Here is a 10,938-nt window from a genome sequence, read left to right as displayed (position 1 = left end):
GTTAGTTAGCTGATGTATAAGGTTGGGGTAGTTAGTTAGCTGATGTATAAGATTGAGGGGTCGTTAGTTAGGTAATATATAAGGTTGAGTGGTCATTAGTTAGCTGATGTATAAGGTTGAGGGGTCGTTAGTTAGGTAATATATAAGGTTGAGGGGTCGTTAGTTAGCTGATGTATAAGGTTGGGGTAGTTAGTTAGCTGATGTATAAGATTGAGAGGTCGTTAGTTAGGTAATATATAAGGTTGAGGGGTCGTTAGTTAGCTGATGTATAAGGTTGAGGGGTAGTTAGTTAGCTAATATATAAGGTTGAGGGGTAGTTAGTTAGCTAATATATAAGGTTAAGGGGTCGTTAGTTAGCTAGTATGTAAGGCTGTGGGGTCAATATAGTTAATAAATAAAGTTGACCCCCCAACTCACTGTATAATTCTCACTCTGCCTTGGTGGTGTTGTGTTGTGAGATTTACCTGATAGTGAGATTGCAGACTCCTGCTTTGGGGGCTGATGCGCGCTCTCGCCGCGCACCGCGCTCTCTCTCTAAACTCAGTTTGGGGGCGTGTCCTAATGTTTAGTGCTGAACGCGCGCATTCCTCCACTCTTCTGTCAGTCTCTCAGTGTGAGTGTTGCAGCGCGGATACGCGCACAGCGAAGAGCGCGTGGAGCTGCTGCTGCTGGATAGCGGACTGTTGAACTATTGGATTATTGGAGAAGAAATCAGATCAGCATGGATTTATTTCTCACTTCTGCTCCCAGTGCATTTCTCCACCTCTCAGTCATTCTGTCCTGCAGCCGTGTAGCTCTCAGCAAAGGTGAGATTACACCAGCTTGCTTTCTGCTTTAACTACTGACAGGTTTTGCATCTTCACAACACCAGCATAACAGCTGGACCAGTCGGGGTTCCGATATAGACCTGATGAAAAATGTTTTAGTGGAAAAAACAAAAACACAAATAAACAAAACTATTAAGTATTAAGTAACTCCATTTGTACGAGACACTCCATATTCAACACTCAGATTGTATGCACTTCATACTGTACTTTTCAATACACATTACATACTGCATACTATGCTGCTAAACACACGATATACAGCTGCTAAATACACACACACACTATAAATAAATAAACAAATAATTATTATATAATTCATATTAAATGTTGCTAAACACTATACACTGTATACTATAGTGCTAAATAGACACTGCAAACTGCAAAGAACCAAATGCATTATAAACCTGCAAAATATACTACTAAATGCACTTCATATATACTGCAAACTACCATTCTGAATACGTACTATTTATACAGCATGGTACTTTATTAAATACAGACTATATACAGCATACTGTGCTACTAAATACCCATTAGATTTAAGTTTCATATTGATGTTAACGAGGGAAATAAATGTTAGGTGCTGAAGTGAGCAGTTTTAGATTAGAGTTGATAGCCACGACTAGCAGTGACCCGAATGAAAACATTAACGTTTGTTTCTCACTGACTGAGGCATGTTCATGTGTCAAAAGTTAAAAACCCTGTGAATTGTTCAAACAGACGCCTGAGCGTAATTTTGGTGCATGAGGGTGCGTCTAAACATTTTGAAGGATGCCAAATATGTCCATGTGAATGCAGAAAAGTGGTAGGACTAAGCAGGTGGTAGAGAGTGCATCATTATTTCAGTCTCACCTTGTGAAACTACTGATGGGAATAGTCAGACTAGGCTAGACTGGAATCTGTAAATAGTACAAATCACAAACAAAAAAGACATTTGCTGCATCAAAAACCAGTTTTCTGACTCTCCATACACAGTGATGCTCTTTGAGAGAATCTGCTACAAGACAAAAAGTAAATAAATAAAAATAAAAAATCTCCGTGCAGCTAAAGACCAACTTAATTACCCACTTCTACACTTTCTGCACTGCATTTGCAGACTTTATAATAGTTATAATTGGTAGATATATTGGTAGAGATTTGTATATAGATATAATCTGATCTGTAAATGTATTTGGATCTGATTTATCACATGCATCAGTACTTTCTATGACATCTTGTCAGATAATTTACACATGCAAAGTTTAGCTGGGCTTTCTACTGTGGTACCAGCGCAGATGAACTTAATTCTTATTATAAATTATTGTCTTGTCTATTGGCAAGAGGGAACAATTTGAGCCTAAAGATGTGTCTTCACTTTTTTGCATAAAATGTTTAATTTTTTGTAGCATGAAAATAAATCTCTGATAGTGATTATTAGTACTGTGTGCCTTGAACATAAATATAAGCTCAAACTTTGGAAATTATAAAAATTAGGATTTGCATGTGATGTTACTTGCAAAAAAAATAGTGCATTAAACACTCTCAAACAAATGGTTTCAAATTGTTAGCTGATTTTAAAGCTATTATCTTATATTGTTTAATTGTTGTGGTGACACCTTTGGCATGAATGGGTCAGTGACTTTCTGTGACTAAATGAATAGACAAAGAAGCTGAATCAAGTATATCTGAATCTGTCTGAGATTTCTCAATCAGTTTAACTACCTGTTTTTTCTGCATATTTTTTTTAAATTGCTTGTCCAGGTGACCTAATCATTACTAAATTTAATCGACTCAAGCCTATTAAAACTGTGGCTTTTGATTATATGTTTACTTGTACTGCTCCCTGTACTGCTCTCCATGTACTGCTATCCACTCTTTCCACTCAGGAATTGGCTTTAAGTTAAATCATCCTGCCTGATCTTGGCAGAGCTTGTTAATTAAACCAAAATCAGACCTAGCGGTACCTGAGTGCTCAGTTTTATTTTTGACTATTGGCTAGAAACTGTAAAGTAAGCTGGTAATGATAAAATAGTTGCTGACGTGAGAGCCAGAGGGGAATGTAACTGTAATTGATGTTGATGTGGCTAAAGGCAAATGTGCAAATTCATTACAGCACTAAAACGATGGTAAAGGATAAACTGAGAGTTCTCGGTCCAAGCTAGCAGTTATTTATGATCAGCTGCACAAGTAACAGGGCTCCAAACTGCAAATAAAACGGTCACAATTGCAACCACAAATATAAATTTGCGAGTACTGTAAATATTTAACCTGCCATTTGTAACAGGCGGCAACTTTGGATTATAATTTAAATGGGTAACTATTTATTTATTACTTTTAATTACTATTTTTGTAGTACTTTTTGTTGTTTTTATGTTTTTATCCTAAAAGGTAACTGACTTATGCTATAGTGTCAAATCACACAGAAACGCACGTGTTTGCTTTATTGCACAGAAACGCACGTGTTTGCTTTATTGCAAAAAGTCCTGGTGATGGTATATTGTAATAGTCAGTGACACAGGCTCAGAGTCTGTGTAAAGTCTGCACTTCTTTATAACTGTGCGTAGTTTAAGGTTGTATGGTTTTAAAAAGTCATATATGGATTTACAAAAACAGGAAGAAATAGACAATGACTAGGCATATTGGAAAGCAGAGATACTTAAATCACAGTGATGTGTTGCAAAGCTTGATGTGTTGCAAAGCTATTGACACCATTTCTCCAAGTATTGATCAGAATATTATTTAAAGGTGAAAAATGTATGGCAACACCAACTCCTTGCTGGGGTCAGACTGTCACTCCAAAATTAACAACCAAGCCAGGATATTAATCAGATAAGCAACCAAGAGGCCAGTGGAAACTTTAAAGTACTTACAAGTCTTTATGTCCGAGATGGGCTGGTCTGTACATGTGACTACAATCTAATAAACTTTACAAAAACCTGGGCTGTATGTCAGGGTGGCAAAATAGAAACATTTCATAAAATAGTGCCAACCTGATTCTTGTTTGAAGACTCTGATGCCATGTGGTAAAATATTTTATGTTTAACCAAACATTGGTTAAACATTGTAGACTGAACTCCACAGCACACACCAAAATACACCATACCTACTGAGAAGCATTATAATGTGGAGTGTTTTTCTACAGTGGGACCTGGACAGTTGGTTAGGACTGAGGGGGAAACAAATGCTGCCAAGTTCTCCCAGATTCTTAAAGAAAACACATGCAGCGCTCTTCTAGTTTAAAAATGTCTCTCCACAATGCTGTGGCTTATGGATAGAAGGGTGAATGTTTTTGAGTGGCCAATTTAGAGACCAGACCTAAATCTAACTAAAAATCTATGGATGGATTTGGAAAGAGCAGTCTATTTATGCTCACCATTAAATTTAACACTAGGAAGAATGGGTAAAAATTGCCTAATCTAGTTTTAAGCTGGTAGAGACATATACAAGCAGACTAATGGCTGTAATGATAGAAGCGGTTTTCATTTATAGGTATGTGTTTAAGTAAAATGAATGTTTGTGTTTTATTGTACAGTAATCCCTCGCTATATCGCGCTTTGACTTTCGCGCCCTTCACTCTATCGCGGATTTTATATGCAAGCATGTCTAAATATAAAACGCGGATTTTTCGCTGGTTCGCGGATTTCTGCGGACAAGGGGTGTGTTCGAAAGCTAGGGAGCTCTCTACATAGAGGCATTTTACGTCATCCTGTGTGCGCTCCAGAGAAGGAGGCTGTTCGAAATCTTAGATGCCTTAATATCCTCCCTACTGAGGCATCTTAATATTTCAATGTTATTTTGACCCAAGAACGAGTGAGCATCCGACGCTGCCTTAGTGATAGGCAATCCCAGAATTCATTGCGGGTCGGGCGCTCTTCTCTCACAGAAAAATAAACATGGCTGACGGTGCGGAGAAACGAATGGAGTTATTTTCAAACCTAAATAAAATATTACTGATTTTTAACTTGTGAAATGTAACTGAAAATGGTGGCAATCTGGTCCCACTGTTGTTTACAATGTGTAACGTAGAGCCTCCACAAGGGGGTGTTTATGTCATAGTCCAGTCCTCCATGGTTTAGTTCTTACTGTCTTTTGTAAATCTCATCCTGGCCCTTCTTTGCTTAACAGGCTTCAGCACATACCAAGCTGAAAATGGTGGCAATCCGGTCCCACTGTGGTTTACAATGTGTAACGTAAAGCCTCCACAAGGGGTGATTATGTCATAATTAGGGCTGTCGCGGTAACTGCAATTTTGAAATACCGCGCTATAGACTAGCCAACCGCAGGGCATGCCAAGCAACCGTCACAACTGCGATGTTCACGTTTTTTCTTTCTTTTTTTTTTTTTTTTTTTTTTTTTTTTTTTTTTGTTGCAGGGTCCATCTTGTTTTATACGCTTACATTCGGGTGTAAAAAATGTTAAATAAATTCGTAATGAAAATGAGCTAAGTCATTTTCCCGCCACCTGTTCGCATCCATTGCTGCTAAGTGTCAGGCTTTGTGTTTTAAAATGGAAACAATGGCAACAGTAATTATAGGCAAGTTTATTAATAATCAAATTGAGTTCACAGTAATTTAGACTATATTCAAACAGCCTTGGCGTACTAAAACACTTAAAGACAGTTAATATGGCATTGCAGCCTGCAAATATTCTCTTGCTGGCTTGCTGGAATTATTTAAATGTATTTTTTCGTTGAATAAAAATGTATTGAAATAATAACTTAAAATTTAGTATGTGTTGTTATGTTAATTGTGGCTACTTTCAGTGCATTTTTAATGTGTGACAACCAGGCTAGATTTCCTCTGCTCTCTAAAGTCGCATGCAAGTACATGTGTATTTGTGCAACGAGCACACCATCAGAGAGAGTTTTTAGTGCCGCCGGGACCATCGCTACCCAACTCAGATCCTCTCTGAAACCACATCAGGTGAACATGTTGGTTTTCTAGCGCGCAACAAGGACATGATAATGCAGGTTTAAGGTCTTATAGACTTTATTCTTTATTCTTAACGAAAGGTTTCGTTTTATTTATTTATTTAAATTTTTTTACCATATTTTGATTAGATGTGCATTTAAAATATTTAGCCTAAACAGTTTGCTTTTTTTCGTTTCACAGTGTATATCTAGCCTAGGCTAGAAGCTAAATTTAAACCTTTTTTTAATAGAGAAAAGCCGTGCATTCTTATTGCGCATCCTTGCTCTTCTTTGTTCTGTACTTAACAATAAACACGCATATGATTTGTCTTAAAGCTGTCTCATCTTTGTCATTAAAAAGCAATAATATAACGAATTATAGCCTAACAGTAAAGCTTGTTTATATAGCTCTAAAATTCAGATAAATTAAGTAATTTTCAAAAACAAAAAAAATGGCGGTAATACCGCATGCTGCGGTGTTGAGCCACGCTAAATACCGAAAGGGGAAATTCTTTCACCACGACAGCCCTAGTCATAATCTAGTCCTCCATGCTTCAATCCTTACTGCCTTTTGGAAATCTCGTCCTGGCCCTTCTTTGCTTTACAGGCTTCAGCACTCCCCCAGAAGCCTGCTTTGTAGGTCACTTGATGTCATTCTATGGTTGTTGAGTGACATTCAGTTGACAGTCTTACTGGTCAGTGGAAAGTCATTTACACCCTCTGTTGGGTGTAGCTTTGTTGTCCCCAGTTTCTGCTGTTTGCCCTTGTTTTAATGAAACACTTTTATTTCAAAGATACAGTAAGAAGCAAAAAGCAAAATAAACTTTTCTTTTCACTCTCAATCTACTGTCAATAGGTTTTTTAATTCCAGTTTGAGGTAATATTTATACTTTTAAGGTAATATTAGCTCTTTTCTGTCACCCAGCTGCAATAGGATATTGATTTTTTAAATTTTTCCTTGTTTAATAAGATTTAGATTGTATAATAATTTAATCAGTACGTCATTATCTTGAATGAGGTGTCCTTGTGTTGGAATTTACCAGACACTTTAATAGAATTTCTGCTATACATGTACAGATGCTGATTTCAGATAAAAAATTGAGTTGTCTTGTATTTTTTTTTTTTTATAAAACTGCAGTGTTCCTTACATTTTCTTCATTTGTTAATATACCTCAATTCCTGCATTTCAGGCCTCCAACACATTCCAAAAAAAGCTGGGACAGGGGCAATTAGGGGTAGTAATGAGGTGAAAAAACTAAATCATGATGTGATACCAAACAGGTGATGTTAATCATGGTTTGGTACAAAAGCAGCATCCAAGAAAGGCTGAGTCTTTGATGAGCAAAGATGGCCAGAGGATGTCCAGTTTTTCAACAAATGTGTGAGACAATTATTGAAAACAATGTACCTCATAGAAAGATTGGAAGGGATTTGCATATTTCTCCATCTACAGTGCATAATATCATTAAACAATTCAAGGAATCGGGAGGAATTTCAGTGCGTAAAGACCAAGGGTGCAAGCTTTAGCTGAATGCCCGTGATCTACGATCCCTCAGACGGCACTGCATCAAGAACCGCCACTCAACAATAGCTGATATAACCACATGGGCAAGGGATTACTCTGTGTTTTTTTATTATTTTCAAAAATAAATCATAACATTGAATTTCATGAACTCTAAAATAAGATTAAGCTTGTCAGGAAAGCTCTGGGTATTTCTTTGACCTTTATGATTCACGATCACACAGAGCTGGAGTAAAGGAACTACTGAATAATTCCTCTTTATACATCTTCATACTGTCATTTAAAAAAAAAAACATATGTTTGGAAACTCAGCCCTAAAAAGAGAATGTAATGGAGTCAAGGTTACACAACAGTGTGTACCAACAGCTAGCACACACGAATCAAGATTTATGAACATGTAATTCATTTCCATTTAAATGGCAAATTGGCCAAAAATGATGTTTCACCTGTCAGTGACTCAAGCTTTACTGTTTGCTCCCAAAGCCAAAATCCTCAAAGACTTAAGCACGATAGCTGGACACATTCATCTTACATACCTGTCAGTGCTGATAGGTGATAGTGGGAAGATATTTCATCATTCTGACTGATGCTGCCTTAGGACCAATTAACACTGGACATGTTTTAAAAGGGTTTTTCGATTTTTGTCATGCACCAAATTAAAATACAAATGACATTTGTTTAAGAATAAGTATTTCATTATTTAAAAGATACAGTACGTAAATGCATTTGAATATTTAATGACTGTATTGGCCCAGACAAAGCAAACAGACCTGTAGTACAAAAAAAAAACGTATAAATCACTGAATAAAACAAATCAACATTTAATTTAAGTTTAATGTTTGTCCTTAATATTTTATGTAGCTTACATAATTTACATTTTGATTTGTGACAAACACTGTGCAAGCAGTTGAGAGTGACAAGCCTTTCTCAGGGACCCAACAGTAGCTACTTTATGGTAGGGACTGAACCAGAAACATTCTGTTTGCTAGTCCAGTACCATAAACACTGAGGTACCACTGTCCACGTTTTTAAAGGTTGGTTTAAGTACTTGTCCATGCTGTGTCTCAAACTGTGTTCACTGCCCTCTCAATACCCATTATGTTGAACAGAAAAAACTGCCACTCCAGTGCACTTTATGTTTAATGCTATGAGGTTTGGGACTCTAACTGCATGTTACCCTTTATATGATGGAAACTTTGGTCAAAGTTTTGGGGGCATTCAGGTGGCATAGCATTTAAGCTATCAAATTTAAGTCTCAGTGTTGCTAGTGGCCTGGCCGGGTGCTAGCCCTTGGCCCTCTTCTGTCAGTGAGGGCTCTCTGTTTTGAGCGAGGGCTTAATTTTAATTTTTATTCAGTAAAACTGCACAAATGTGAAGCTGGTAAATACAGATAAAATTTAATTTGTAATTTAGATTAAGTAGAATACTGATATATTTTGTAATTCAAAGTATTTGATCTACAGTACATCCCTAAATCAGAACATGTTGGTACAGTATAAAAAAAGCAAATAAAATAAAAATGCAGTGTTCCTTACATTTACTTTGACCTTTATTTGATTACAGACAGTTTGAACCCAAGATATTTCTGCATTTCAGGCCTGCAACACATTCCAAAAAAATTAGGTCTAGTAATTAGGTTAAAAAACTAAATAATGATGTGATTTCTAACAGGTGATGTCAACAGGTGATTGTAATCATGGTTTGGTACAAAAGAAGCATCCAGGAAAGGCTGAGTCGTTGATGAGTAAAGATGATCAGAGGATCTCCAGTTTGTCAACAAATGCGTGAAAAAATTATTACAATGTTTAAAAACAATGTACCTCAAAGAAAGATTGGAAGGGATTTGCATCTTTCTCCCCCTTTACAGTGTATAATATCATTAAACGATTCAAGGAAACGGGAGGAATTTCAGTGCGTGAAGGCCAAGGGCACAATCTTCAGCTGAACGCCTGTGATCTTCAATCCCTCAGACGGCACTGCATCAAGAAGCGCCACTCAACAATAGCTGATATAACCACATGGACAAGGGATTACTTTGGCAAACCTTTATCAAGCACTACAATACAGAGTTACATGCACAAATGCCACTTTAAACTTTACTGCAAAAAAGAAGCCATGTCCAGAAGCGGCGTCGACTTCTCTGGGCTCTGAGGCATTTAGGATGGACCATCACACAGTGGAAACGTGTATTGTGATCAGATGAATCAGCAGTCCAGGACTTTTTTGGAAAAAAAATGGATGTCGTGTGCTCCGTACCAAAGACGAAAAGGACCATCCAGACTGTTATCAGCAACAAGTCCAAAAGCCAGGGTCTGTCATGGTATGGGGCTGTGTCAGTGCCCTTGGCGTAATTTACACTTCTGTGACGGCAGCATTAATGCATAAAAGTACATTCAGATCTAAGAGCAACATATGCTGCCTTCAAGACATCATCTTTTCCAGGGACGTCCATGCATTTTTCAACAAGACAATGCAAAACCACATGCTGCACACATTACTAAGGCATGGCTGTGGAAGAAGAGGGTACGGGTACTAGACTGACCTGCCTGCAGTCCTGACCTGCCCCCAATAGAGAATGTGTGGAGAATTTTAAAACAAAAAAATGCAAGAACGACGACCCCGTACTGTTGCACATCTTAAGACGTGTTTGCAGGAAGAATGGAACAAAATAAAAGCTGAAACACTAAATCACTTGGTATCCTCGGTGCCAAAACGCCACCGTTACAACATTACAAAGTGGTAAATGCTTTACTGTCTCAACTTTTTTTGAAATGTGTTGCAGGCCTGAAATGTAGAAATGGATGTTTATTAATAAATAAAATGAAGTTGACCAGACAAAACATCAAAGTCAAAGTAAGTGTAAGTGTAAGTTTTTTTTTATTATTTGCATTTTCCATGCTGTCCCAACTTTTTCTGATTTGGGGTTGTAAATTCCATAAATGTAAATGCTAAATTGCGTAAATGTAAATGATATGACAGAGGAGAAAAATGTAAATCATATAATAAAATAACAGGCATAAAATAATCATTCCTGGGTGTTTTATTATTTTCTGTATTCAATTTACTGCTGAGATAACATGTATGCAACAGTGGATGCAAATGGACAAAATAAAAATGGCTAATTTCTACTTTGCCGGGAGTCCAGACAGTCACAATGGGCTGTGCATGAGGGAGGGAATTTGAAGAAGTTTCAGTGCTGCTGTGCAGTTGTGACCGATCTGCTGTCTGGTTGAGGCAACTACTCTATTGATGGATGATCTGCAGATGGCATAACGAGGTACGACTTTTCCCAAAACTCTGCCACTGGTGGTGCCCAATAGCTCTGAGCTCTTTTTGGCCAGTGCTGGGGTGATACCAGCAGCATGAAAATGGCAAGAGGGGCAATGATTAGATTAGCAAGTCTGACACAGTTTAAAGCAGGGGTGCCCATACTTTTGTGGCCTGAGATCTACTATTTTAGTTGACTGTTCATTGCGATCTACTTTTTAAAAAAGTTTGGCCTCATCATTTTTCAAACAAAGCTGTGATGCTTTTTTTAAATGCCCTTCAGTTGCATATATTGATAATCAGGTTTACATGGCAAGCGACTGAAAAATAACACTAACATTATTCTGATGATTTGCACTAAATGGTGTCAGCCAGGTTTATGTAGTCTGAACAGTAGCTGCTGATGCCAAGTCTTAAGCAGGCTTCCAAGTGTT

At 37.4% G+C, this 10,938-nt stretch overlaps 1 protein-coding gene across 3 annotated transcripts in view; it reads left to right on the top strand.

Moving 5' to 3' along the window:
• The first annotated feature begins 688 nt into the window (after positions 1–688).
• cntnap3 (contactin associated protein family member 3) overlaps positions 689–10,938 on the top strand; it is a 97,014-nt gene continuing 86,764 nt past the window's right edge. For all 3 annotated transcript variants that reach the window (XM_063014529.1, XM_063014530.1, XM_063014528.1), the window contains exon 1: positions 689–806. In XM_063014529.1, the coding sequence (XP_062870599.1) occupies positions 722–806 (85 nt within the window). In that variant the 5' untranslated portion in view covers positions 689–721. The remainder of the gene's footprint in view (positions 807–10,938) is intronic.

The sequence above is a fragment of the Trichomycterus rosablanca genome, chromosome 18, assembly GCF_030014385.1.
Source record: "Trichomycterus rosablanca isolate fTriRos1 chromosome 18, fTriRos1.hap1, whole genome shotgun sequence".
Lineage (NCBI taxonomy): Eukaryota > Metazoa > Chordata > Actinopteri > Siluriformes > Trichomycteridae > Trichomycterus > Trichomycterus rosablanca.
This window is presented reverse-complemented; position numbering and strand designations above follow the sequence as displayed.